Raw genomic sequence first — 25,652 nt, 5'->3', positions numbered from 1 at the left:
TGGGTATCACTGGAGGTTCAGCTCAGACATACGGATTGATATAATATTCGTGTTGCAGATGGTATATGTATGGATGCATATTTAACCAATGATTGCATAGTCTACAGATTGAGCTCGAATCTGGATACAGTCCGCTGCGATGCAACATAGTGATACATGTCCTGGTTCAGACCGAGGCAGGCCCGGATCGCGGAAGGGAGATGGGGGAGGGCGTTCAATAGCAGACTTCGGCCGCGAAGAACGTGGGGTCCCATGGTATCGAAGGCATGTTGACGGGAGATTGCACGATGCTCAAAGTCTCGGGACTCGCATCTGCAGAAGAGGACCCGGTCAGAACTCACCAGCAGACGCGGGATGGTGCGCACCAATAGGCGGAGCAGGAGGAAGGGTGGTGCAAGGCATCGTGGCTGCACAATGAGTGCAAGAAATCTAGTGGGCCTATAGTCAATGTGCAGGCATACTACTAGAGGTAGATGATGCTTACCTGGACGATGAGAGATAGTATTGCGAATAGACACCAGCGACGACTACGCCAGCGCCGTCGGAAGGAAGTGCTGAGAGGGACGAAGGGCGCTGCCCGCCTCCGTCTTTTATACTGGATCGCCCATGTGTTCATAGCGTGTACGATATCGATAGCTTCGCGGAACCGTAAATCTGATCGGATCATCTCCTCCCCGCGCTGCCTCAACGGCTCTCGCGTTGCAGTCGCGTTGCACGCAGCACCCGTTATGCCGCGGGCCTGATTGGCTATGGACAATCGCTTCACGACCTCGTCGCTCCCGGAGTGTACAGGGACAGGGACCGCGCGGTTGTATCCAGAGGCGCGAGCAGATGCGCCTGCGACGTAGGACTGATCTGGAGAGTGCGCGTCGCGTCGGCCGAGCGGAAGGGAGCGCATGTGCTAGCTGCGGATACACAGATGATTGTTATCTCACCTTTACGTCAAAGTATGCTCGCCCTTCGAGTGACCGAGCACGACTACCTAGGCGAACGAAGGCCTGGAAGCGGATACGAGTACCTTCATGGCTCCTTAGGTTCGCAGGCCAGGCTCATCTCGTACTTACCCGGACGAAGGTTGGGTTGGACGACTTACTCATGTTCCCAGCGTGCCCAATGTGCTCGTCGCGCCTGGTTGACATACGTCGTTGATGACGCAGAGCGAGGCAGGTGTTGGCGAAGGATAGGACGACGTGGTTGGTTAGTAATACATGAAACCCGACCGACCGACAAAGTAGTCTTTTCCAGCTGTTACATTTGGCGAACGAGCGAATGCGGGGACGGCGCGGGCACCGCATCAGTCATCTTCACTGACTCTCTTCCATGGTCACTTCGGGTAACACAGACGAAATCTTCAAAGCGAGTCGCCTACGCACGAGGCTATAGCAAGGGCGTCAACGTCGCGTGCAAACACGGCTAAGGAACGCACCTCTCGAACACGTTTAAGGGACTCTCCGGTGCAACCTTGCCCTTGCCCATATCGGTCTCCGGAGCCGCCTGCGTGTACGCCTGGAGCGGAACCCAGCTGCTCAAAGGGCTAGTCCCCGGCTCGTAGGTCGCTTGCGCGACATACAGAAGCAGGCCGTCGCTCTTGATCTCTACAGACGCCGTCTCGAGATCGGTAATTAAGGGCGCTGGAACGTCCAGATCCATATCGGTGGCCCGCGGCTGGGGTGTGACTGGCTTCGTGATTGAAATCATCCGCGAGGACCTCGTCAAAGGGATGAGTTCGTGCAGGAGGTGAGCGAGCGACGTGTCGGTGTGGTATGGTACCGGGACAAACGTGGCTGGGTGGGGGAAGAGATAGTGGCCTCCCGGTTCAATGGCGCTCGCAGAGAATCCCCCTTCTTGGTCCACAGCATTGACAGGCGGAGGGTGCACCGGCAGCTCTGACAGACGCGTATTGCGCCACCAGAACCGGAAAGCGGTCTCGCATTCCGTGATGTCTTGCTCCTTCCATTGCAACACGTCGAGCACGTGTAGAATCCCGTTCTCCTTCCAGTTCTCGTCTAGAATGCAGTCGAGAACGGTGTGCGGCGGCAAGGGCGATGGAAATGCATTCATGAGCGGCTTGCCGAGAACGCGTGAGCGCAGCGTTAGGTTCGGAGCTGATAACACGAGGACGATCAGGGACGAGGGGTATAGGCAGAAGGCGTACTACTCACCTACGCCCGGTACACCGGATGTCTGGTGTGTGACGGCGAGGCAGCGTTTGCCTACAGGAACCGGAGTGACGGCCACCCATCCTGTCTCGATATCGTGCGGGATGCCATCGGACACGACATTGTAGCCGTCGTACACTTCGGACATCTCGAGCAGCTCCGCATACATGCACTTGTCCGCCCACCGGCTGGGCTTACGCTTCGGTGGCCTCGATGGCCCAGACGACGAAGGTGCGGCCTTCGGCCTGCGTTTATTCTTTCCACGCTTCTTTCCGGACGTTTGCATTTCGGCCGTCTGAGGAGCAGGTACTGCAGACTCACTGGTGGGCGCCGCGCCGCTATTAGCACTGGAGATCTCTCGCGCGGCGGGGAGCATCCCGGCGAGATGTGATACGCCTTGACGAACTATCTCCGGACCATCTTGGCCATCTCCCTCGTCCGCCTCGTCGTCTGAAGGTCCGAGAGTGAGATCGGCGAAGAGGTCGAGCTGACGGCTGGAGTCGAATCTTTCGGCTCGTCTCTATCGTTGCATTGAGTGACCGCAAAGGGTTTAAGTGACTCTTTCTCACCCGCTTTTGCTCTTCCAGTGCCTGCTGCGCGTTAGTACGACTTGATCATGAATGGGGTCTGCGACCACTCACTTTGTTCCGTCGATGTTCTTGTGAGGTCAATGTGTCTCTGATGGCTGCAGGGGGTACTTTGTATGATGCCTTTCTGTCATTTTGCATGCTTTGTGAGGAAATGATAGCTTCGTGGTGACTCTGAGGATCGGATGGATGATGGCTCGGACTCGACCTCGGCCTCAGCCACAAGGAAGGCGTCTGTCGAGCCCGCTCACAAGCGCTGTCGACAGCCACGTGGCTATGTACCTCCACGGTACCGACGGCGAGGATCCCTTCAGTGAAGTGAAGCCTTTCTATTCGTCCTGTATTGGCGATTGCGGGTAACTAGCGTTCTCAATCATGGTCACGATCGCTTTACTGACTGTGAGCAGTTGTAGGGCAGCACACGATGTCGTCAACGGACTTATTGGCTTCACTGGAAAGCCAGGAGGACGTAGTGGCATGGATCAATAGTGCTCTTGAGCCCGATGAGGCTCTGGTCGACGAGAGCCCCATGGAGCTCACCGAACTCGATCGACGCGTTTCCAGCCTAGTAGGGGCGCTGGAAATCGCCAGCGAGGACACGTCTGCAACCGTCGAACGACTCATTGACGATATATCCCGAAGTGCGACGCGACTCACGTATGATTTGCACTTTATGCGGGATGGGGCCTTGTCACTGCAATCAATCCTTCAGAACGTCGAGACGAAGTCCAAGGCCTCCGTCGCGGCCGAGACGAATGTGGCATTGGAACGTTTGCACTTCCTCGACACAGTCAAACGTAACATGGAGGCGGCTCGAGAAGTCCTGCGCGAGGCTGAAAGCTGGGGCACGCTCGAGAGCGATGTCACATCGCTGCTGGGCGAGAAGAACTACGAAAAGGCCGCGGAGAGGCTCTCTGAAGCTAGCAAGAGCATGGCCGTCTTCGAGAATACGCCAGAGTACGAGAGCCGACGGACACTGATGATTAGTCTCCAGAATCAGCTAGAGGCTTCCCTGAGCTCTGCGTTAGTGGCGGCGGTTAGCTCGCAGGACGTGGCCGTGTGTCGCAACTACTTCGGGATCTTCAGCAACATCCAACGGGAAGCCGAGTTCCGAAACTATTACTACGGGTCCCGTCGAGCGTCGCTCCTCGAGATGTGGCAGAGTGCAACACTCCGGGACTGCGAAGGATCACCGGACGTTGGACTGGCTGCTCAGACGTTCGCTGCGTTCCTCCCAACATTCTACGCGTCCTTCTCGACGATACTGCAGACCGAACGCACCTCTATACCAGCTATCTTCCCTGATCCGCAACAAACGCTGTCCACGCTGATCTCCTCGACGCTCTCTGCACTGCAGCCTACTTTCTCCCAGCATCTAGCAGATGTCACTTCTTTCCATGGACCAAATGCCCTACGCGAACTCATCGCCGCCTACCGCGCTACGGAGGAGTTCGCACTCACGATCGAGAAGATACTTGAGAAGCTCGGCTTCTCCTCGCTCGTCACCTCCGCAGCCAACACGACCACGGACGGACCTCGGGACCACGCCCGCCGTCGCTCGATCTCTCGGATGTCGTTGTCGATGTCACGTCGGATGCCACCTCATCGCTCATCCGAGAGCAGTGCGACGTTCCCCACGCTGCCGGTCCTTGACTGGGACACAGACCTCTTCGGGCCCTTTATCGACTTCCAGGCTGACTACGCGTCGCTCGAGCGCCGCCTCTTGGACGACGGTCTCGCATCTGCGCTGCAGAGCACACCGCGGCCGACTTCCGGAGCAGATTACGCGCGTGTCCTGCGGGAACGCGCTGTCGATGTCTTTGGCGCGGCAGAAGAGGCCGTGACGCGTTGTAACGCCTTCACTCATGGTTATGGTGCTGCGGGACTGGTCCGGTCCGTAGACCATCTCGTCTCCGCCTTTGCTTATGCGTCGCGCTCCGAGATTGCTTCAAGGAAGTCGGCGACAACGAACTCGGCTGGTGCTGAAACTCCGGGCTCCGAGACAGACCTAGCGGATCTGGACTATACGGCGGAGGACTGGGCAGAGATACAGGCACTGCTTCACCTGCTCGAAGCTGTACGGGCCCTGCTCGATCGAATGGTCTCGTTCGAGGGCAAGCTTCGCGGCAGTCTCATCCAAATGTCCATGTACCTCCGTGCTGCTAGACAAGACATCGGTGTGTTCGGCTCACACGACACTGGGACGACCCGAGGTGCATTGCATGTCCTGATGCAGTCGACTCTCAACTCTGCCGAGCTACATGCTATATTCGAGAGCGTCGATCCGGAGCCGTCTGTCCCGACACAACCCGCACCCAGCGTGCCCCCTTCTCCGGATTCACGGCGGATGTCATTCATGGGCAGTGGCCCGTTGTCACCACTCATGGGCCTGTCTGCTCCCTCGCAGCCGATCCTCACCGAGGCACGCAGCGCCATCTCCGCCTTCGCTCACGCCTGCCAAGTGGCTCTCCAGGACACCATCCTAGGTCCGCTCTACGCACACCTCTCTGCGTATCCTACGCTCTCTCTCTGGGCCACACCCGATCCATCCTCAAAAGCCGCAGGCGCCACAGGCGCCACGAGCGCAGTACACGTACCGACCTTCTCACTCAGTCCGAGCACGACAATGTCGCGGGTCGCAGAGGGACTCCTGAGCCTTCCGAGGCTCTTCGAGGTTTACGCTGACGACGACGCGCTCGCCGTGTCTCTCCACACACTTCCATTCCTCAGCCAACGGTTCCTCCGCGCTCTCGCCGAATCCGTACAGTCTCCTCCAGCGGGCCCACCCGAGCTGCGCTCGCGACGAACAGCCTCCATGGCGCTCCTCCCGGGACAACAGATACAAGCGCCCCCGCAGCCGCAGGATATCCAAGACATGCACTTCTCGCCAGAGGGCGTCACGGCTGCGTGGCTTGCCTCTCTTACACGGACGTTGCTAGCACGCCTGACGCGCGACGTGCTGCCTCAGATCCCGCGGCTGACCCTTGCTGGTGCTGCGCAACTCTCTGCCGACCTTGGATGGCTGGCTAACATTGTGGAAGCGTTGAACGCCGACTGGGCGCCGTTGCGAAGGTGGCGCAAGTGGATTGACGTGACGGATGCAGACGGAAAGAAGAAGATCGTTGAAGGTGCTACGTCCTGGGATGGATCGGCGGACGGAGAGAAGGACGACGACGGCGATGGTGAAGATAACGAGGACGATCTGACTGAGGAAGGAGATAGCGAGGCGCAGGTCGTGCGGACCGTGACCAAGCTGAGAGGCTGGACGACATGAGTACGGGGTGTACTATGTAGTTGGTCGGTGTGTGGATGCCAATCCTGGTCGTTCCAGACAGATTCAAGCAACTTCTGTCATCAGCCGGGTGAGTGGCTTGCTGAATTCAACCGATAGCGCAGTGTCGTATCAGGGCCACCTTAAAGGTACCGCGTACTGTGTGTCCATATCAATCGACAGAATGCCGCATCCTGAGGTCCGTAGGCACATGCTTCGCCCGACCATCGCGAGGTGTAGTGGCGTTCATTCTTGCATGCCATGGTCAAGCCGACATCTTCTTAAATGCTGCAACTTCACTAACGTCTATCTTGGAACATACGGGCGCAGATATAGCACATGGTATGTGTTAGGCTCGTGTTATCAAAGACGTTCACTGACGACCACCTCCAGACGATTCCAAGCGATGTTTCGGCTCGTCCTCTGGCCTGCGTGAACCAATACAGGCCTTGAACTGTTCACAATCTCGTATCTGGTTCTATCCCATTGTTGTGTTGCGTACGACGTGACAGCAGCATTCACATGTCGAGTCGAGGCCATGATATGTGATCACGAGCAACTCGAAGTAAAGTACGGTATCAAGGAACCGCACCACTCACTCTACGATAGGAAGCAATAGTGTTTGGAGGGTCAAGTGTGAAATGCAGTGACCTTTTGAATAGATCGAAGCAGATGGCGCGATGTATGTTGTTTGCCATGAATAGAGCCCAGGACGTCCGATGTGGGCAGCCTCTCACGAAGGCGCCTGTCGAAGATGTACACCAAGGATAGGCCTGATCTTTATATTGCTCGACCAAAGTCCCTCGTTCCCTCCTCCTTCGTTGTCGCGATTGTCAAGACCACCCACTGAACGTACCGCGCCCCAGGCCATCTATCGTGTGAGTGTTGCAACGCATGATCCCATCCTCCAAAGTACTCACGTGTCAGTACAGAAGCAGGGCCCAGGCATGGGCTGGTCTATGTATGCGGATGTCAAGGACAACAAACAAGCGCTATTGCGTCTTATCATCGGTTTGTTCTTCGGATATGTGCAAAGCGAATACGGCGAGCTCAGGTAAGCATGAATTCGCCTTCCTCGAGAATTGAGCGACATGGGTTCAATCGTTATTGCAGCGTAGCAGAGGTTGGTCAACTCTCGCTTTGAGTTGCGCGTTTCCCTAACGCTCGTTCTGTATGCAGGTACTTGAAGCAGAGGGACGCGTGCATCGTATGCTCGCTGGGCTTCGCCGCCGACAGAATGCCATGCTCCTCATACACCGATTGCCACCCGAAATCCTCAAGATTATCCTCGAGTCGGTTTTGTCGCAGCGCTGCCAGTACCCCGACGGAACTGCCATACCGTGGAGGTCTCCGATGATGGGACTGAATCACTTGGACTGAATCACTTGGCTAAGATCACTGTGGTCTGCAAGTATTGGAGGGCGATTGCGTTGGACACACCGACGCTATGGACTCCCAGTATCAGCCCTGGATGGATGGATCGTCGCGAGGTGTTCCACCATGCGGCTACAATGTTCCTTGAACGTGCGCAGGGACTTCCCTTGAACCTCATCGTTGATCACCACGGACACGCTGGAGGTCTCGACAGGTTTCTTGCTGATCTAGGCCCCGCCTTCACTTCGCGATTGAAGAGCATCCACTGTCAAAACACGTGGGAGACTTTTGATACAGTGTTCGACTTCCCTGCACCCCTATTGGAGTCCCTGCATTTGAACGAGAACTTCAGAAAATTCCCGAAGACCAGCATATCCTTGTTCGGAGGTCAAACACCGCGACTGCGATATCTTTCTATTGCCCGCATGAAGCGTGTACCCAGATTGCAGCTTCCGGCATTGACACATCTTCACGTGCACTGCTCTGTCCACGGCATTGGCAGCCTCATTGCCCTCCTTCGATCAACTCCCGGCCTCACCGATCTCTCACTCTCCAACATAAAGGTGGACACCGAGTCGGTCACAGCCGCAGGGCGCGTTGTCTATCTGCGAAACTTGCGGAGACTCGCACTTCGCGGCGTAGGCTGCGCAAGCGTACGCATAATCATGACATCTTTTGCCATCCCTACGACCGCGGCCATCTTGTTCTCCGGCTCTGATCCTCTGGATACAGGAGCCATGTCGTCTCCAGGCCTGCGCGACTACTTGTCTAGTCAGACCTGGACAAGGGTGTCAATTCGACCTGACCCGGAGGGAGGCTCTTGCTCAGTGATCGCGACCAATGATCGCATCGGAGTGTCGTACGACACCGTGGCACAAAAGCATCTAGAGGAGGAGGAGGAGGTGTGCGCCTACTACTCAGCGGTGCGGCGCAGACATCGAGTTCTACCGCCGAACATATGGCCATTCGAAGGCGTTCGCGAATGTTGGGTCATGAGAGGGTTGTACTCCATCCGATTTCATCCGTCCGGACTGCGCGACATGCTCAGCCGCGTAACTTGGAGACATTAGTTATATGTGCTTGGGATGCAAGAGAGGTGATCCAAATACTCGAGCCACCGGTAGGCACTGCCACAGAAGAAGGGACGGCCACTCGTCCCATCTGCCCGCAGCTGAAGGAGCTCCGCATTGTGAGTGCGGATGACTACGATCTCCCTCGGTCTACGCTGGCCGAACTCATTGCCGCCGCCAAGCTTGACGATCTGCGTCCTCTCAAGCGCGTGGTAGTAGGCTACCTGCCTGCCAGTCGCCCTTCCAAATGCCCTTCCAAATGGCCGCGCATGGCTGGTCATACGTCAACCGACTATGCCAGCGAAGTGGAGGTTGTTCTGTTGACGGAGCCACTCGAGACGAAGATGCCCCGAGTATGCGCCTACGGCCCAAATGGCAGCCCCATACCACAGAGGACCTCCTGGCGGATACCCGAAAGCAGAAACAAGCGAGGGACAGGCAATGGTCAAAATACTACGCAGCGAGGGATTTGACATGAAGTGCGTGCTTAAAATTGACCATGACTATCTCCGGTTTACACGACCGAGGCTCGGTACGAGTACGGTTCCGAAACCTCAATGTACGAGGCTGCGTGGCAACGTTCGCTTCAAACAATATTGACTGCTCATATCAGATTGATACAGATTTGTAGGACTAGGCCTCAAAGGTCGCTAATGGTCATAACGCGATTCAGAACATGGGGTCGGGAATGGCGAGACGGTCGTCGATACGGCGAAACTGGGTCTTAGCAAACTTACTTCTGATCTTTCTTCGCCGCCCTCTCCTTCTTGACCCACGCAATTGCATCCGCCACCGCCTCGCGCGGCCGGCTCTTGTACCTCATCAGGTATCCCTGGAGACTCGCCATCGACATCTCGCCCTCTGGGATCGCCTCAGAAAATCGGGTGGCTAGTGTCAGTGCTTCGCGGTGGGAGAGGAATTGATTGGGTAAGGCTGGCTTTCGTTGACCTGGCTGCAGCGTCTTGAAGGGCGGTGGCCGAGGAGCCTCTGTCACCTGCTGTGATGCAGAAGGCGATAGCAGCAGGAGAGGCATGTCTTCAGAGACGCTTGGGCTCTGAGGCTCGCTGTCTGGTTCGTCGCTGTCGATACTATCGCGTTTCGACTCGTAGCCTTCGTCTACGTGCTCGTCCGCGGCGTCGTCGGGGCCTTCAGGCATGTAAAAGCATTTGTAGAGGCTCTCCGCCTGGTATCGGCTCGCCAGCTTGAACTCGACGTGGAGATCCATCCGCCCAGGACGGCAGAGCGCAGGGTCAAGAACCTGGTAATTGTTCGTCGTCGCAAACAGGATGCGTCCCTCCTGGGCACCGATACCATCGAGCGCGTTAAGAAGACCCGAGAGGCTGAGGCGGGATTGGGAGTCATTGCGCTTCCCTTCGTTATGCAGTGCCTTGGCGATGGCGGCTTTCTCGTCACTGCTGCCACCTGCCAGGAAAGGCGGCTCAGCTGCCACAGGTTCTGAAAGGTCGCGCGCGACCCCTGTTATAGCAGCGTCGATGTCTTCCATGAGCGCGATGCATTGATTGGGCATATTTGAGATTAGCTCGTTCAATGAGCTGTCGTCCATGCCCGCGCGACTGAGCGTCACGATGTAGACGTTTAGGCCCAGCTCTCCTGCGATGCTTTGAATCATGGACGTCTTCCCGGTGCCTGGTGGGCCATACTTTGAATGTGGTGTCAACGACCAACGTGGCGTACCAATGTATAATAGACATACCAGAAGATACCCGCGGCGGAACGGGATCCCTCTGTCGGCATACCACTTGCGGCTACTCAGGAAATCGCGGGCGTCATTGATCAGGAGTTCCTTGATTCCCGGTTCGAGTATGATAGAGCTGAGAGGACGTTTGGGGCGTGATGTCATGAGCTTCCATTTACTCCCGCTACGGAGAATCATTCACTCGTCAATCATACATGGAACCAACAAGGAAGGTACGTACGTGTCCGCTGAAAATACGGAGACGACTTTTCTTTCCGCCTCCTTGTATGACTGACGTGCCTCGTCAATCAGGCTCTGCAGTATACTTCGGTCCATCGACAGAATGCTGCAGAGATAACTCAGTGACCAACACGGAACGGACTATCGAGTGCCCTACCTGATCTCAAGACACTCTCTCATGTTATAAAACCCCGCTGACTTTTCTTCTCGTTGCACAATCATATATCGCCGCTTATACCACAGCGAATATGTATCTTCGAGCTTCGGAAGGTAGGATAGGCAGCGGGAGGTGGTACTCTCAATACCGTCGTCGTCGTCATCGGTCATGCCGCCAAGTCCGAAGCTCCGAGTAGAAACCTCGACCGTACGTGCTCGCTTCCAAACCGGATGACGTGACAGCCAATAGAGGACCCAGCCTGGCATGTCATGTCCTTTGAGTGTGCAATAAGCGTAGCTGGTACGATTGGCGACTCACGGTAAGGATAGTCGTGGGCGTCGAACGTCGCGGTGACCCAGAACATGCGCGCGGTGGCGTCACGGCAGCGAAACAAGAGACGGCGGCACGTCTCGAGCAAGCCGCCGAGGATAAGCAACTTCGCCCAATCTCCCAAAGCAGAGAAGGATAGGAGCGTCGATAGTACTGAGCGGACCTCCGCTGATAAAGACGACGCTACATCCGGGGATATCGTGGCTGTGGCGGTTGTAGCGTTGTCCATGGTTAAGCTGTCCGAGTTCTGGAGTTTGCGCGGCAGCTCAACGATCTATGTAACAAGGTCGTTCGTCATATAAATTCAAGATGAGAGAGAACCACAGCAGACGTACGTTACAAGATTCGAGGCCAGTAACATTCCGGGATTGCAAAGTGAAGTCTTATATGCTCCCTCGTCCTTCATCGAGTCATGCTGATCGTTCCAGCGTGTCCCACCTGCGGTCCAGATGAATTCGCGATTGGCCGAATAAAAGCCATCCATTCCAGAAGTATGACCACTTGACTGGACCGCATGCCAGTGGCACATACAGAGACTTGGTCATGCCTTTCTTGTCGGCGCTGCATACTAGTTTGAAGAATCGTTTGAGCCGGTGGTCAATTTCTACTGTATTCTGTCTGATACACGAGGTGCAGTGAGAATGCACAGGCATGCACCTACTGTGACATGGCCAAGCGCGCCTCTGCGCCAGCCTGAGATTCGGAGTCAATCTCTGGTGCGACGATCCCTGCGTTCACCTAGGTTTACTCGATGTATTCGCCTTGTGAAACACCTCTGTCGGAGCGAGATGCAACAGTCGCTGGTCCGATAGCGATTGGGTGACCGTCTGGGCCTCGTACCCTCAGACATTGGATCAGGATCACACTCCCGGACGTTGACTCGGTGAGTGCATACGACTCGGAAGCGGCGGCCGGCGCCCTGAATTCGTCCTTCTAAGCTGTCACTCTTCGAAGAGGAGGAATCACTCACCGCATCCCAATAACCGCAACGCAAGTGCAGAAGGTCATACCGTAGGATGCCTCTGTGGAACTCGTCGAACACCTTGATCATGAAGTGCCAGCGTTGTCACTCAAGCGCCCAAATCCAAACATCGATCAGCGCCGAGCCACTGCCGTGGCTCGTCCTCTACATAGATCTAAGTATCACTGATCAAGACGATTCGCAGCAAGTTCTTCTCATACCTGCACAAAGGTTGGTCCGGTTGGATGTCACATACTGACAATTCGATAGGACTCGGATAGTAATTGTCCACGGGCCCGACCCTCCGAGAGCTCGACTCGATTTCCGGACGCGCTGGGACATGCGCCTCGTGTGCAGTATATGTGGAAGCTGTCGCTGAGTGTATTCAGAGAAGACACCTCCGGACAGCCTAGGCATCGGATCCAAGTGACACCGTAGTATCAGCTCATCGTGGAAACGCTTGTCAACAATTCGGAAACCCTACTTCCAAACCCTGGGGGAATCACTGGCCACCGTATCGCTCCTAAGTTCCATCGCTAGACTCTCATCACCGCTGCGCGCAGGCCTAGTTTGGACTGATCTTCCATCCCCTTGAGATGCACGAGTCTTCTGAAGATTTCACAGCGAGGCAGAGGCGAGTGGCCTCTATTAGTGGCCTAGGATGAAGAGGGCACGCCCAGAGATGACTAGGGCTCATCGCCGCACTCCAAACTGGAGTGCAGATGCTGCCAGTGATAGTAAGCTCAGACCGCGTGTCCCGATATGTAGCGTTTGTGCGTGTCGCTACACAGTCGCAATCAAGCCGAACGCACTGGCCCGGGCCAGCTGCTGCGAGCTCTACCGCACGGAGCTGAGCCCCACTGTCACGGATGGATGTCGTATCTGACTCAACGTCGTTACCAATCCACAACTTAGCCAGCCTCGGGCGCTCTGAGAACGCAGATGGGACTGCGATTCCATGGATGACCCTGGCGACGGGAGTCGGTCATCCGGTCTAGTTGAGCGCGGTGTGCAGGTATTGGAGGTCCATCACGCTGCCCTGTGGACCACCATGACCCAGTTTAACAGAATGAAGACTTGGGCAATCAACGTCAACCCGCACGGCCACCCTCTTCATGGAGGGCACCGTCCAATGCCCTCTCGAGACTCGACGACGGCCCGTGGAGCTCGTCAGTTCATCGCTGACTTGCCGTCACGTCTCCGTGAGGTGACCGGCCAGAACACGCGGTGGGCCCTGGAGGCTTTCAGTCAAGCTGCCTGCCCGGGCCTGCCGCCCCCTCTGTGCCTGTCAATGTCGGTGCGACGTCAGTCCAGGAGCGGGGACGGGGCGGGGACAACTCACTGAAACGGCGGAGTTGCTTGGGGCTCAGTGTGGTCCGTGCAGCACGCCGCAGCGACCCCGGAGTGTGTACATGTATGGCTGAGTGCATGCCTTCAAATTCTGCTGCCATGGTCTTCGATCTCTGGCACATACCAATGGGGGACCCAGAGTCAGAGCCTCGTACCTGCCTTTGGCGGGCCAGTCAGTAAGGCGGATGTACGTGCGTGCTTACATACCCGTATACTAGCACACCCGACTAGATGACTGGCCAGTCTGAGGTGCACTCTTTGTGCACTCTCGGATGCGAAGTCGCGCCAGGAAACGGGCCGCCCGACTGGGCCCGCCAGCATACCGGCCGGTTTGAAGAGAGAAGGGTTGACGCAGATTATGTATGGTGCAGGGAGACCTGCCAATGACCACTTCGTCGAGCGGAGGGTCAATAAATTGTCAACAATAACGCCAATGACTAGGGGAACAGTCCGAGTCGTCGCGCATATAGCGACGCGGGCCGAATTGCAGTCGACGTATTCATCTGACAGTCGTCACTTGCAATTGAGGACTTGCTGTTGCTTCACGGAATCCAACTTCAAGCCACTACGAGCCGATCCTCCCCGACCGAGGACAGTAAGTAGCGACACACTGGCAGTACGAGGCAGCTGAGGGCCATGACCACGACGGCCGAAGCTTCAAAGCTTCAAGCCCGGGGTCGGTCACCGCTACTCGCCGTGCGTGTCGCGCGACCGGCTCGACGCGCTACCGCCCGACTCCCTCCCCAGCACCGTACGGCCAGGCTGCCGTAGAGATAGGTTAAACGGGGCCTGGCGGGCAGAGGATTCTGGACGCCACAACGTTCACGAAGCCCTGGCAACCGAGATAAGGACTCGGTGCGCGTCGGCACGGGGATCGAGGGCGAGGGCGTGCGGGGTATCAAGCTTTCCGATCCGTGTACTGCCTCTGTTAGCAGACTAGGCACGGCACCTGGCCGTCATGCGCGAAGAGCCTCCAAGCGACATCCCCACAGCACGAACTTGACAGGAACGCGGACACTGGGACGAACCCGAACTACGAGGCGCACTCCACACTCCCCACACCGCTAAAACGTATAAGTAGAACCCCCTGAAGGCCTGACGGCGCACCGTGCGCCCTTCCACGGCGAACTTCCAGCCACGCCGATCGCCCGCTGCCAGATCGCGTGGTGGGGATCTGGCTGCACCGGGCCCGGCGACCTGGGTGCCCGACGCGCGATTGATGCGCCAGCCGGCGGCGGGTTCTCGCGGGCTATATGTGGACGAGGGAATTGAATTGCCGCGGCCGCGGAGGATGATCGGGCGGGGCGCAGTATGAGTGGAGGTCTGTGGAGGTGGCTGAAACGGCGAACAGTCAGTGGTACAAATGCGTACTGCGCATCTGCCACCGCTGCCAGACTGCGAGCCACGGTGTTGGCATATCGGGAACCGTACTAGCAGGGCTCGTCAGGAACGGAGGATAATGGGAAATGTCGGTGGCCTGGCTATCGAGGGAGCCAAGCGATGAATTCACGACAGATTTGACAGGCCTGAGTCACCCCCAGCGTCCGGTACAGTCAGCAGCAGGTTGTTGAGCGAGACAGCATCCACAGCGCCGTCCTGTACGCAGAGAGTGACGAGTGAAGCTCACAGCAGGTATCGATGCATAGCCACGAGGCTCGCTGTCGGCCGGGAGGCGCCAGGAACGTCCGCTTTTGGAAACAGATTTGCCAGATCGGGGTGGTGCGATCGAGAATCGGCCCGCCCCGAGTCCGCGCGCGCAAACATGTCCCGCCGCGCCCCTCGCCCGCCACAGCGCTGTTGGGCCTCCTGCAGCGCGCACAGCAAGGACGCGGGGTGTGCGCGTGCCTTGGAAGCGTAGGCGTGTTCCTGGGGGCGAAGAGACGCGTAGGAGGATCACGGCTGCTCGATCTGTGGCGGCGGCTGTGGGACGGGAGATAAACGGGGGCGCCCCCATTGGCCGATAAGACGCGCCCCCGCCCGCCAAGGGAGGCCGGACGCCATTTATGAACGCGCGCGGAAGACGCATTCCTTCTTTCCCTTCGAAGTCACTCCCCGACTCGCTCATCGCCCGCCCACCGCCGCTGCCCCAGCGCGCGAGCCGTTCCCTCTCCTTCCCGACAAGACCGCACGCCGACACCCCGCTGTCGCAGCCATGGTCAACGTCACCTACGACAGCTGTGAGTCGCCCCGTGTGTAGCGGAGTCTGTGCTGACTGTGTGCAGCCGGCGACCTTCAGTGGTACGACCCCAGCAGCGGCACCACCTATGTCTACAACCTCGGCGACATCGCCTGGGTCCTCGCCTCCACCGCCCTCGTCTGGATCATGATCCCCGGCGTCGGCTTCTTCTACTCGGGCCTCCTCCGCCGCAAGAACGCACTCAGTATGATCTGGATGTCTATGATGACTCTCGCCGTGGTTTCATTTCAGGTGAGTGTCCTCTCTCTCGCGAAACCATCTCGCCTTGCTATGCGGTGCGCTGCCTCGACGCGACCCCTCACCTCGCCGGAAAACCGCACTTTTTGCAGCCCACACACCGGGGCACCCAAGGCGCGTGTGCATTGCACATCGAGGCCGCCGCCTGCCCTCAGGCGTCTACACACGGCTGTCAACTTGTCGAGATGCACACACCGTGGTCCCCCCGAGCTGCCCTGCCCTGCCCGTCCCTGGTCCGCCGCGGGGGGCACCGCGCGGACCGCCGTTCCCGTCTGCGTTGACACGGACGTCATCCTGTCGAGCCCTTGCAGGCACCGAGCGGTCCGCGAACCTGCCATCGCCCAAGGCCCACCCGCTTCGTCGCCCTGGGTGGCACGGCACCCTTCTGCGCAGCGCGTGCACCTGTCCGGGCTGAACCACCCCGCGGTGCTCCCGAGAATGCCTGCAGGCTTCTTACGTGCCCAGGTGTCGAAACGGCCCACACTGCGTCGATGTCCCACACCGACGACCCACACGGGCGTTCCTACGGTGCATTCATTCCCGATGTGGCTCGTCGGTGGGACACACCGCCGGGGCTCTGACATTCACATCTGTTTCTCTTCGGCTGTTGAGGCGTCTCGGAACCTTCTGTAACATCGTGTGCTGACAACCTTCCCTCCACAGTGGTTTTTCTGGGGGTGAGCACCACCACGCCGACGCGTCCCGAGCGCACGAGGACTGACTTGATGCCCGCACAGATTTTCACTAGCTTTCAGCGACACGGCGACAAATCACTACATTGGTAACCTCCGTGAGTGTCGGTGTGCTTATTTCTGGTGGCGCGAAGGCGTCGGTGGTTTTGCGACGCGGTTGTGGCTTCGATGGAGAAGGTTTTGTCGTGCGTGCCTGGGAAGCGAGGCGGTGTTTGTGATTCGCCGGATCCTTCTTGGGATCGTCGGACTTGCCAACAGCGTCGTTCGACGTGAGGGCGAGTGGTGATCAGCCTACGTGCGCGCGTACAAGGCGTCTGTCTGTGGTCCCAGTATTATCCAGCCTCATGCTAACATCATTCCAAATTCCCAGAATATTTTGGACTCAAGGGCGTGCTCGAGAAACCCTCCGTCGGCTCAACACGCATCCCCTCCATCGCCTTCTGCGTCTTCCAGCTCATGTTCGCCGCGATCACGCCCATGCTCGCGATCGGTGCGTTCGCGGAGCGTGCGCGGCTCGGGCCCGTCATGGTCTTCGTCTTCGTCTGGTCCACGATCGTCTACGACCCGATCGCGTGCTGGACGTGGAACGCCTCCGGCTGGTCCTTCATCCTCGGCGGCCTCGACTTTGCCGGGGGCACGCCCGTCCACATCTCCAGCGGCACTGCCGCGCTTGCGATCTCCATCTACCTCGGCAAGCGCAGGGGGTATGGCACGGAGCGCCTCGCGTACAAGCCGCATAATACGAGCTATGTCGTGATCGGGACGGTCTTCCTGTGGTTCGGCTGGTTCGGATTCAACGGCGGCAGTGCCCTCAGTGCGAACCTCCGCGCGGTGCAGGCGTGCATCGTCACCAACTTGGCTGCGTCTGTTGGCGGTCTTACCTGGATGCTCTGGGTGCGTGCGCTTCCGTCGACGCCGAGAGCATATCGTGACACTGACACTATCGCAGGACTACCGCCTCGAGCGCAAGTGGTCGACGGTGGGCTTCTGCTCGGGCGCGATCGCCGGGCTCGTCGCGATCACGCCGGGGTCCGGGTACGTCGGCTCGCCCGCGGCGGTGCTGTTCGGGTTCATGGCGGGGACGGTGTGCAACTTCGCGACGCAGCTCAAGTTCTACTTCGGGTACGACGACTGCCTGGACATCTTCGCGTCGCACGCGATCGGCGGCGTCGTCGGGAACGTGCTCACGGGGCTCTTCGCGCAGGCGAGCGTCGCGGGCTTCGACGACATCGCGGCCATCCCCGGCGGCTGGCTCGACCACAACTACATCCAGCTCGGGTACCAGCTCGCGGACTCCGTGTCGGGCATGGCGTACTCGTTCGTGATGACCACCGCGATCCTCTGGGCGATGCACTTCATACCGGGCCTGCGCCTGCGCGCGTCGGAGGAGGCGGAGATCCTCGGGATCGACGATACGGAGATGGGCGAGTTCGCGTATGATTATGTGGGCTTGGACTTTGTCGCGGGCGGCGCGAATGGCGGGTTCCACGACGACGTGCGCGAGGACCGCGGCGCGATCGCGGGCGGCCGCGAGCCCCAGCATAGTAAGCTCCATATGCATGACCAGGGCGTGGAGGTGCAGGAGCGCGGGGCGGCGCCGGGCAACCACGAGAGCGCGAGCGCGAGTACGGTCGACGAGAAGGCGCATTCGTAGATCTGGGATTCGGCTCTGGTGTTTGTCTTGCTTGGATTACGGTAATGTGGAGGTAGATGAGGCGGTGGTGCAGCGGGAGGGCTGAAGAAGACAAAACGTCGTCGTTCGTTTCATATATATCCGTATCTCCGAGAGCTCGTCTGTTCATTTCGTATTCGTAGTCTATGGCATACTGCGCACACTCTGTCTCCGCTACCTAGATACATAATGTACACCTTCCCATTGCATATCAGACGCATACTATTATGCTCGTTCTGGATCTGTGTAGACAGTACTTGGTCTTGAGGCCTGCCTGCCCACTCGATAGGGTATTGTCACGGTTGGATTGTAAACTCCTTGTCAAACGACATGAACCGTACATACTTATCTACATTGGTATAGCCTGGGTCCGCCTGCCTCGCCAGTTGTTCATCTCCTCGTGGTATTCAACGACTCCCTATGTGGGTTCGCCACAAATCCCAGTGTCAGAGCCGTGTGGAGGGTTCTAGTCCAGGACTAGGGTTTCTCGACTGCGAAAACGTAGGTGCGGGTTCCCCTGAACGTCGCCATATGGAAGTGTGGTCGACTTGGTTCCAAGTCGCTATCAGTGGGCCACTGCGCCGTCCACACATGTCAGTCATACCGTGCATGGCGAATATAGGATCGTGGACAGTGCGTACCCGCGGCCCGTCCCAGTCCATGCGTGACCTTATCAGAGTAGACTTGAGGCGCTTGGGCATGACCACGCCAGCGTTAGCGATGGAGCGCATCGTCCAGACGGGATTCGAGAGGATGGACGGGACGTGGAAGGATATGGAGAAGTAGAACGGGTTGCGAGGATAGCGCGAGTGCCCCCCGATTACCGCGAATCTGGCGGTCCGCATCGTCTTGACACTGGATGCAGTCAGTCTCTGTTGGACGGCGTACGATGGAGTAGGAGGGTGCGCACTACGATTCCGCGTGTCCCTCCGCTGCGCAGTCTTTGAGCTGCTCGAGCCAGGCATCCTCTCGGAACCCCGGCGCTCGGGACACCCACGATGGTATGCTGAAGCGCACTAGGGCCGTTGTGTGACTGTCGGTAAACCGCACCCGCACCACCTCCTCAATGCTGTGTTTCTCCTCTGGAAGTATCATCAGTGTCGAACACTGTACAAACTCGAAGGAATAGCTCACCGCTTTGAGTCCGAGGTCCCAATGTGACGCTTACGGTCGAGCTCCTCGTATGTCCTGTCACTGCAGACGGGATGCAACATAGCGTCGGGAGCTCCATTTCAGGATCTGCATGGCGCGTAACCTTGACGACTAGTGTCTCGAGCCTCGCGGCGCAGTGTTGCAGCGCTTGAGTCAAGAATGATCCTGCGACCAGTGCCATTGGTGAGGTCGAGAATCTGCTAGCGCTGACTGGATGCTGCCTGTGCTTACGTATACTTTCCGGAGACCTTCCGGTATCATGGAATGTGATGCTCAGTTGAGAGATCGAGGTTAATCTGTGGATGAGCCTCTGATCGTTCGTGGTCCGAGTACCCTTGCGGTCAGGACGGGTGTATACGGCGATTACCGCCGTACGAGCGTATTGTGCAAGAGTTGTCGAGGCGAAGAGGTGGATTATATCGTCGCCGTCGGGACAGTCAAGGTCGAGTCTCTGCAAGTCCATCAACGGCCTCAGCAGCGCGTCTAAGATCGCCGCATCTCCGTACTGCTTCTTCGTTGTCGACACGCTAGCGCACTTGAGGGACCGCAGGTCAGGCAGAGCGCGGAGCAGATTGGCAATAGTGGTCGCCGATGGCAAGATGACGTTTTGCAGGCGGAGCGTGCGGATTGACGTGAACTCTGAGAGACGCCGGAGAAGTATAGTCTCCTTCAGTGCCGCAGTCTTCCATGTGCAATCGAGGATCTGGAGCTCTTCGAGCCGATGGAGCTTCCCGGAGAGCATAGCCGCGAATGTCCCGAGATGGGCTAGCGACCCAGTGTGACGATCTCCGTAGACATGGACCGCACGCGTGTGCAGTGCACGAGCGCGAGAGCACTGCGAGAGGAGGATCACGTCTTGCCGACTGAGGAGACCCACAGCGTGTCCATTGCCCTTAGGCAAGTGCGCCTGCGCACGAACATGCCATGCTTGGCAGACGATGGTGCAGACTAGCAGCGCCGACCAGTCCTGCTGGAGGCAGTCTATGATCTCCCACCACGTCTCGACTGGCAGTTGTACGCCCACAGTGCGCGCGTCTTCCGCCGTACTTGCATCCAGTGGAAGTGCCGACGCTCTGAGGGCGAGGTTAACAATCGGGACGGCGGCATGAAGCTGTGTGAAGAGCACTCACGCAACATCTTCCCCGTTACCAACGGCACTAACAGACACCAGGCCCTTCGCGTCCCTGCTAGCAAAATGTTGTAGAGGTCTCCAAAGCTTCTGTATTATCCTGCCTCGTTTCGGTTGCTTCGGATTGAGGGGGAAGGTAGGGCCAGCCGACACAAGTTCACCCCGGCGAACACACGATGTTCCAGACATAGTGAGTCTATGGTAGTCATGTCATTTGCATTGCATGGGTGAGGGACAGGTAGACTCCGTGGGATTACCGCATACGAACTGATGAATGCTGTTGAAACTTGAAACTTGTGCGCAGGCCAGCACTGGCAGTGCACAGCCACCGCGTCTACTTGCGTCTAACTTCAGGCCTTCAGGCCCAGGGTTTGCCACTTCGTGGGTATGTACACACCTCCTCTCGGACAGGATCAAGGCGTTCAACAGTGCCGCTTCTGGCTGGGGAACGGTCGGCGTCGAAGACTTAGACTTGACTTAGACAGTAGTAGACTCGTCACCACTTTAAGCAACCGTCCCCAAAAGGTCCCGGCCGATCTAGATTGGGTCGGGCCACGCCGACCCAGGCTGCCAAGTACAATTACTACTATTAGTGCTGTACGGTCTGTACCTAAGTACCACTGGTACTTATAGTACATCTCTACAGGCAGCAGCAATCTGTCTTGGTATCTGACCAATTCATCCCACAGGTCCTAGTGAATTAACACTCTTTCTTCTCGCAAAGATTGCTGTATGGCTTCCCTTGATCCACTTAAAGTTCAGCCCGTGAGGCCTTGAGGGCGTCGAACATACCGTGACTCTGCCAGAGCTGCGTCCCATTAACAACACGTCCGCTGTAGCAGACATATAAGAAAGGATGTAAGGTAGTACCCACCCGGCCCCATATCGAGTACGAGAGTATGTACGCTTACTAGGCGTGCTTCCGAAATGCGTGTCGACGGCGATATAAGTACCACCCAAGATCAGAGGCGACCCGCTAGGGATAGAAAAATACCAGTGCGGCTGCAGCTTCGGCTTCCGTACGCCGGCAACCTTGATACGCAGGCCCTCGATCCCCAGGCGTTGCAGAGGCACCCGGAGACATCGCGCTGCGCTATGGTATCACAATAGTGTATGCCGACCTCCAGGGTGCGAGTGTATTGAGCAAGGTCTGACAGGTGCCAACTTTCGTCTATACCATATGCTTGGGGGCATTCGCTGGGCTATTACTGTACGGGCGAACGTCTGGGCAGCACGTCAAATGTCCAACGGTCCACGCATCCCAAGAGACTTCACACGCGTTATCCTGCCGAGACCGACGGTATGCGGTGTCCACTTAGGCCAGTAGACATGGGCCTCGGTGGTACACGCCTCGGGCAGCTCCATCGCCGGGCACTCCACGAGGTCAACATACTCGACCGTCCCGTGGAAGAACTCGTCAAGCTGGCTCGCGTGCGGACGCGGTCCGTGGAACCCAGGCAGGTAGCTGACGACGACGCGCTCGAAGTCGCGCCGCAGCTCGTCCCGGTCACGGAGGCCATGAATTCCCAGCGCCCGATCTAGGTCCCGCACGCTCGTCGCGAGGATGCTGAGCGTCTTGAGTTTGGGGCAGATCGGGCGCGCGTCCACGTCGGCGCCATTGCGGGGCTCGTTCGGTGCGGAGAGCGCGTCCAAGACGACCTCGCAGTTCCAAGCGCATACGACCAACGTCTCGAGGTCGCTCAGTCCCTCCAGCATGCCACGCAGCCCCGTAGCTGCGAAGGTATACATAGAGTCGTGGTCGTTGTTCTCTATGATCCAACACTCGCGAACGCCTTGGAAGGGTAACTGGGGAGGTCGGATCCAAAGGCGTGCACGCTCATTGTAGCGGTGATAGTCGCGGTGCTCTATGACCACCGCGAAGTCGCCTGAGAACGCGGCGGAAGTGTCGGCGACAACGACGGAGCAGAGGGTCTCCGTCGGGTCGAACTTGATCGACATCCGCGTCCAGGATCGGTTCGCAAGGTATAGTTGAGGACCCGAAGACGTGATCATCTCGTCCGTCAGCGACTGGGAGCCTTGGAAGCGGATGGAGGCGTCTTTCGAAACCGAAACAGCCTTCATGAGCTCGCAGACGACGTCCCGTTGCATGGCATCGAACGTGAGACGACGTAAAGTTGAGAGGTGGACGTAAGGCACGTCGGGCGTTGACCCAACGAGCAGTGACACGGAGAACACGAGGTCAGTCAATGCCGGGGCAGACCGCAGCAACGTGATCAAATCGCTTCTGCCATCGACCGACTGGGCACACATCCGCAAATGGAGATGCGTCAATGATGGTGCATGGTTCCTTGGCGCCCAGTTCATGGCAGTGAGCGAAAGGTAGCGTAGTTTCGGTGTGTGTCCCTGGAAAAGAGGAAGATCAACAACCCGTACCACATTGTCTTCTTGCAAAGACAACGACTCAAGGCAGGGTGCCGAGAAGTCGAAGGCCCAGTCGAAAGTATCACAGAGAGGTCGACAGTAGATAGAACGGAGGCGTGATGTAAGCTGAGGGCCCATTTTTCTGAAGAAGTCGTCCAACCCTCTGGCTTTTCCTGGCTTGTCGACGATGATGTTGACAGGCAGATGACGCGCACGCTCTAGAAACATGAGCGCGGCCCTGTCGAAGACATCGCGGCGATCCATCCAGCCGGGACTGATGGCAGTCCAGAGCTCGGGGGTGTTCAAGGCGACCGCTCGCCAGTATTTGCACACCATGGTAAGGGTGGCCTGAATGCGACCAACCATGGGAAATTCCCATGGTAGCAGATCTTTGCCTATGTAGTCTCCGGCATACCTTCGCGACACGGAGTACTTGAAGATGGCCTGGAGAAGTTCAGCTGGGAGATCATTCTGAACCACCGCGATATCGTTCCTGTAACCGTACGTAGGAACAAGCCAGGCCGGCTCCGATTCGTTCGTCTGGAACGGAGCTTTGATTCAGTAAGTGCAACACAGCGGTCCGCTTGATGCTGTACCTCAGGCTGTGCTAACCTGCCCGGGAAGGTCAGATCGCTGAGGCAAGCTTGCACGCGGCGGCTTACATTTCTTCAACCTCATATCTGGACGACAAGTCAGTCTCGCTCGCTATCTGTTGGTCACGGCATCATTTTGAGTAAGAGGCACGCCGGCGACGGATCTAACAACACTTACCGAGGTCCAAAGGCTTCGTGGGGGCTGCAGATGCAGAAGCATTGTCGGTTCAACGTCTGGTACTTGATGAGCTCTGGGAGAACGGAGAGGTCGCGATATAAGAGTAATAGCGCTTGTGTCCCTTGGATACCTTGCTTTGTTATTAAGGTTCGAGGGACAAGGAGCTCGCCAATTTCAGCTAATCCGGCTTCAGTCCGCGATGTACTTCGTGCTAGCAAATACGGCCGCCGGAACAAGACGCACCATGATGATAGTACAACGGGCCACACCCGCGAGCAGTAAGTCAGGCTTCAGACTACGAACTCTTAGCCATACATAGGTAGCAATGCGTACTGCTGTCAGCAGTACAGTGAGTGCGTACAGCCTTTTGAATGTTAAGTACTTAAGTAAGTACTGACAGGCTTCCAAGAGACCGGAGGAGCGCGAGCGCCGAGTATCATGCCGTGAGAATTCTCGGTAGTTCCCGATGACTGATCTTGCCATGTGCAAGGCCGGATATGGCGCGGTCGTTACCTTTTCTGGAATTACAATTTTCACCATTCTCGTCACCGACCTCTACATAACAGCCCGCGTCCGTTTAAAGTCTCTGAAACGAGGTGAGATGGCTGCACCGAAGCAGGAGCCTCAGGAGGCAGTCATACCTCCGCCGAAACCTGCGCCCAAACGCATTGTGGCCAGTGAGAAGGCCCGCAAAGACGCACTCAAAACTATCACCGCCGTTCGCCGCGTCTCTGCATGGCAGATACATCGCTGGCCGCTAGAGAAGCGCATGGTGAACGAGCGCACACGAGTGCACCTCCCGCGGACGTACCTCGGGAAGGATGGAATAGACGTCCGAGTGGTTCGCGCTGGCCAAGATTTAAACCAGTTCGTTCATCGACACTACGCCGAAGAGCTCGGGAAGGATGTAGGGAAAGATAACGTGGACGGGAAGGGTTGGGTCAACTTCGTTACACCAGACGATGTGCTGCAACGGAGGTGCGTGCCTTCAATTCCTCGGGACATTGTTATTGTTGCACCAGACTAATCGCAAGGCTTTTAGACACGAATGCTTGGGACCAGACCCTCGTGTGGCAGGATATCGATATGACGTGGCCGGAGACGTACACATCAAATGGTGGGATGCATTCCTACAGGACCAGTGGATGGACAAACAAAAGTGGACCTTTGATGTGAGGATGGAAGAAGATGGACGATGGGTGGAAATAGACGACTGATGTGTGTACTGGCTAGCGCGCACCCGTACAAGTTGCTTCATTTGACGTGCCTCATAGCATCGCAGTGCCCGCGACCACATGCAGCATTCGAACCTTGGACCGAAAGTGAAAGGCAAGACTGGCATGACCTGGAGTCCGTGGCTGGCTCATGGGAGTTGGAACTAGCGAACGAATATTACAAATTCCCTAATCTAGTAAGTTCCGACTCGGACCGTGACTAGCTCGGGGGCTCACCCTGGCTCACCTCCGATTGCTCACCTCCATGACGAGTCTATCTCGAGGCGAACCCCGGACGGCCACGTTCTAACGATATTCCAAGTCCGCAGATCCGGCTTCCCTACAGAAATGCGCTGAAACAGAGGGGCACGGGCACTGATGAGTACTGTGTGCGTTACCTTGCCAGCCTACCACTGCACGTACTGCCTGAGTCGGAGAGCTCGGGGATCCGTTCAGCCCGACACCTTCTCACCCTCAACCCGCCTTGGACGTTCTCTCATTCATTCTGTCAACGCGCGTAAATCTCAACTAGGCAAATTGTACTGACCGTGATGAGTCTGCATCTCACAGAACTTGATCGGACACGACGCCGTGGCCATGTCAAGGTGCCGCTCGGGACCGCCACAGCCACTGGCACTCTGCGAGTCATACTTAACGCGCGCACTTACTCTAGGCGAAGAAACACAGAACTTTCTGCACCAATGCGTGAGTCACATTTTTGGTTATCCCTTCATGAAGCTCATGGCTCATTTGTTTGCCGGTGGCAGAGAAGCCGCGTGCGCTCCTCACTGCACAGTCTGCAGTGCAGAGTGGTCGAAGCCGACGCCGCTGAGTGCGAATAACACAGCGCCCACTGACTCCTTTACACCACATCGAGTCAATTCTGCAGTATTCGAGCTCGGAGTAGGCACTCTGTTTCGCGGTGCCTCAGCGCGCTTATGATTATGCCCTCCCGCGTTGCCCGAGCGGCTGATGCGATACACTGCATGCGCAGGTTCGTGTATAAAATAA

The 25,652-nt window shown here is 57.4% G+C and overlaps 9 protein-coding genes across 9 annotated transcripts; 4 read left to right on the top strand and 5 right to left on the bottom strand.

The window, feature by feature from the left end:
* Positions 1–239: 239 nt before the first annotated feature.
* On the bottom strand, positions 240–1,101 carry C8Q71DRAFT_380722 (uncharacterized protein). Its single transcript, XM_047918189.1, has 2 exons — positions 485–1,101; positions 240–429 (listed from the first exon to the last, which is right to left on the bottom strand). The coding sequence occupies exons 1-2, from the start codon at positions 896–898 to the stop codon at positions 331–333; spliced, it is 513 nt and encodes a 170-aa protein (XP_047773513.1). The 5' UTR covers positions 899–1,101; the 3' UTR covers positions 240–330.
* Positions 1,026–3,104, bottom strand: C8Q71DRAFT_380726 (uncharacterized protein). Its single transcript, XM_047918190.1, has 5 exons — positions 2,801–3,104; positions 2,729–2,749; positions 2,163–2,679; positions 1,427–2,105; positions 1,026–1,377 (listed from the first exon to the last, which is right to left on the bottom strand). The coding sequence occupies exons 1-5, from the start codon at positions 2,885–2,887 to the stop codon at positions 1,305–1,307; spliced, it is 1,377 nt and encodes a 458-aa protein (XP_047773512.1). The 5' UTR covers positions 2,888–3,104; the 3' UTR covers positions 1,026–1,304.
* Positions 3,018–6,172, top strand: C8Q71DRAFT_380748 (Golgi complex component 7-domain-containing protein). Its single transcript, XM_047918191.1, has 2 exons — positions 3,018–3,102; positions 3,154–6,172. The coding sequence occupies exon 2, from the start codon at positions 3,171–3,173 to the stop codon at positions 6,018–6,020; it is 2,850 nt and encodes a 949-aa protein (XP_047773511.1). The 5' UTR covers positions 3,018–3,102; positions 3,154–3,170; the 3' UTR covers positions 6,021–6,172.
* A 2,860-nt stretch (positions 6,173–9,032) lies between these two features.
* On the bottom strand, positions 9,033–11,382 carry C8Q71DRAFT_380553 (P-loop containing nucleoside triphosphate hydrolase protein). Its single transcript, XM_047918187.1, has 6 exons — positions 11,220–11,382; positions 10,873–11,158; positions 10,555–10,813; positions 10,399–10,503; positions 10,176–10,341; positions 9,033–10,121 (listed from the first exon to the last, which is right to left on the bottom strand). The coding sequence occupies exons 2-6, from the start codon at positions 11,111–11,113 to the stop codon at positions 9,195–9,197; spliced, it is 1,698 nt and encodes a 565-aa protein (XP_047773510.1). The 5' UTR covers positions 11,114–11,158; positions 11,220–11,382; the 3' UTR covers positions 9,033–9,194.
* A 3,826-nt stretch (positions 11,383–15,208) lies between these two features.
* Positions 15,209–16,393, top strand: C8Q71DRAFT_380524 (uncharacterized protein). The gene is made up of 3 exons (XM_047918185.1): positions 15,209–15,372; positions 15,418–16,306; positions 16,367–16,393. Exons 1-2 carry the CDS (start codon positions 15,348–15,350, stop codon positions 16,260–16,262), a joined length of 870 nt encoding a protein of 289 aa, XP_047773509.1. The 5' UTR covers positions 15,209–15,347; the 3' UTR covers positions 16,263–16,306; positions 16,367–16,393.
* Positions 16,394–16,681: 288 nt separating this feature from the next.
* C8Q71DRAFT_380493 (ammonium transporter) lies at positions 16,682–18,191 on the top strand (the record flags this gene model as incomplete). The annotated part of the gene is made up of 2 exons (XM_047918184.1): positions 16,682–17,215; positions 17,271–18,191. Coding segments are annotated over 2 exons (1,239 nt in total), but the record flags the coding sequence as incomplete, so codon positions are not given.
* A 1,206-nt stretch (positions 18,192–19,397) lies between these two features.
* On the bottom strand, positions 19,398–20,757 carry C8Q71DRAFT_380651 (uncharacterized protein; the record flags this gene model as incomplete). Its single annotated transcript, XM_047918188.1, has 3 exons — positions 20,543–20,757; positions 20,276–20,470; positions 19,398–20,218 (listed from the first exon to the last, which is right to left on the bottom strand). Coding segments are annotated over exons 2-3 (1,009 nt in total), but the record flags the coding sequence as incomplete, so codon positions are not given.
* A 753-nt stretch (positions 20,758–21,510) lies between these two features.
* On the bottom strand, positions 21,511–23,469 carry C8Q71DRAFT_862737 (uncharacterized protein; the record flags this gene model as incomplete). Its single annotated transcript, XM_047928064.1, has 4 exons — positions 21,511–23,196; positions 23,253–23,268; positions 23,319–23,365; positions 23,428–23,469. 4 exons carry the CDS (start codon positions 23,467–23,469, stop codon positions 21,511–21,513), a joined length of 1,791 nt encoding a protein of 596 aa, XP_047773506.1.
* A 485-nt stretch (positions 23,470–23,954) lies between these two features.
* C8Q71DRAFT_787570 (uncharacterized protein) lies at positions 23,955–24,882 on the top strand. The gene is made up of 3 exons (XM_047925180.1): positions 23,955–24,405; positions 24,470–24,645; positions 24,702–24,882. Exons 1-2 carry the CDS (start codon positions 24,029–24,031, stop codon positions 24,642–24,644), a joined length of 552 nt encoding a protein of 183 aa, XP_047773505.1. The 5' UTR covers positions 23,955–24,028; the 3' UTR covers position 24,645; positions 24,702–24,882.
* The last annotated feature ends 770 nt before the right edge of the window (positions 24,883–25,652 follow it).

This window comes from Rhodofomes roseus, assembly GCF_022264815.1.
Source record: "Rhodofomes roseus strain CIRM-BRFM 1785 chromosome Unknown C8Q71scaffold_33, whole genome shotgun sequence".
Taxonomy (NCBI): Eukaryota; Fungi; Basidiomycota; class Agaricomycetes; order Polyporales; family Fomitopsidaceae; genus Rhodofomes; species Rhodofomes roseus.
This window is presented reverse-complemented; position numbering and strand designations above follow the sequence as displayed.

Bases quoted from the DNA above. Each gene is read 5' to 3' on its own strand.
- C8Q71DRAFT_380524 (XM_047918185.1), top strand. From the start codon at position 15,348: ATGGTCAACGTCACCTACGACAGCT. The intron at 15,373-15,417 runs GTGAGTCGCCCC...GACTGTGTGCAG, and splicing joins CAACGTCACCTACGACAGCT to CCGGCGACCTTCAGTGGTAC.
- C8Q71DRAFT_380726 (XM_047918190.1), bottom strand. From the start codon at position 2,887: ATGCAAAATGACAGAAAGGCATCATACAAAGTACCCCCTGCAGCCATC. The intron at 2,750-2,800 runs GTGAGTGGTCGC...AACGCGCAGCAG, and splicing joins AAGAACATCGACGGAACAAA to GCACTGGAAGAGCAAAAGCG. The intron at 2,106-2,162 runs GTGAGTAGTACG...TCGTGTTATCAG, and splicing joins ATCCGGTGTACCGGGCGTAG to CTCCGAACCTAACGCTGCGC.
- C8Q71DRAFT_787570 (XM_047925180.1), top strand. From the start codon at position 24,029: ATGGCTGCACCGAAGCAGGAGCCTCAGGAGGCAGTCATACCTCCGCCG. The intron at 24,406-24,469 runs GTGCGTGCCTTC...CAAGGCTTTTAG, and splicing joins GACGATGTGCTGCAACGGAG to ACACGAATGCTTGGGACCAG.
- C8Q71DRAFT_380748 (XM_047918191.1), top strand. From the start codon at position 3,171: ATGTCGTCAACGGACTTATTGGCTTCACTGGAAAGCCAGGAGGACGTA.
- C8Q71DRAFT_380722 (XM_047918189.1), bottom strand. From the start codon at position 898: ATGCGCTCCCTTCCGCTCGGCCGACGCGACGCGCACTCTCCAGATCAG. The intron at 430-484 runs GTAAGCATCATC...TAGGCCCACTAG, and splicing joins TACTATCTCTCATCGTCCAG to ATTTCTTGCACTCATTGTGC.
- C8Q71DRAFT_380553 (XM_047918187.1), bottom strand. From the start codon at position 11,113: ATGGACAACGCTACAACCGCCACAGCCACGATATCCCCGGATGTAGCG. The intron at 10,814-10,872 runs GTGAGTCGCCAA...ATGACATGCCAG, and splicing joins CGCCCACGACTATCCTTACC to GCTGGGTCCTCTATTGGCTG. The intron at 10,122-10,175 runs GTATGTCTATTA...CCACATTCAAAG, and splicing joins TCCGCCGCGGGTATCTTCTG to TATGGCCCACCAGGCACCGG.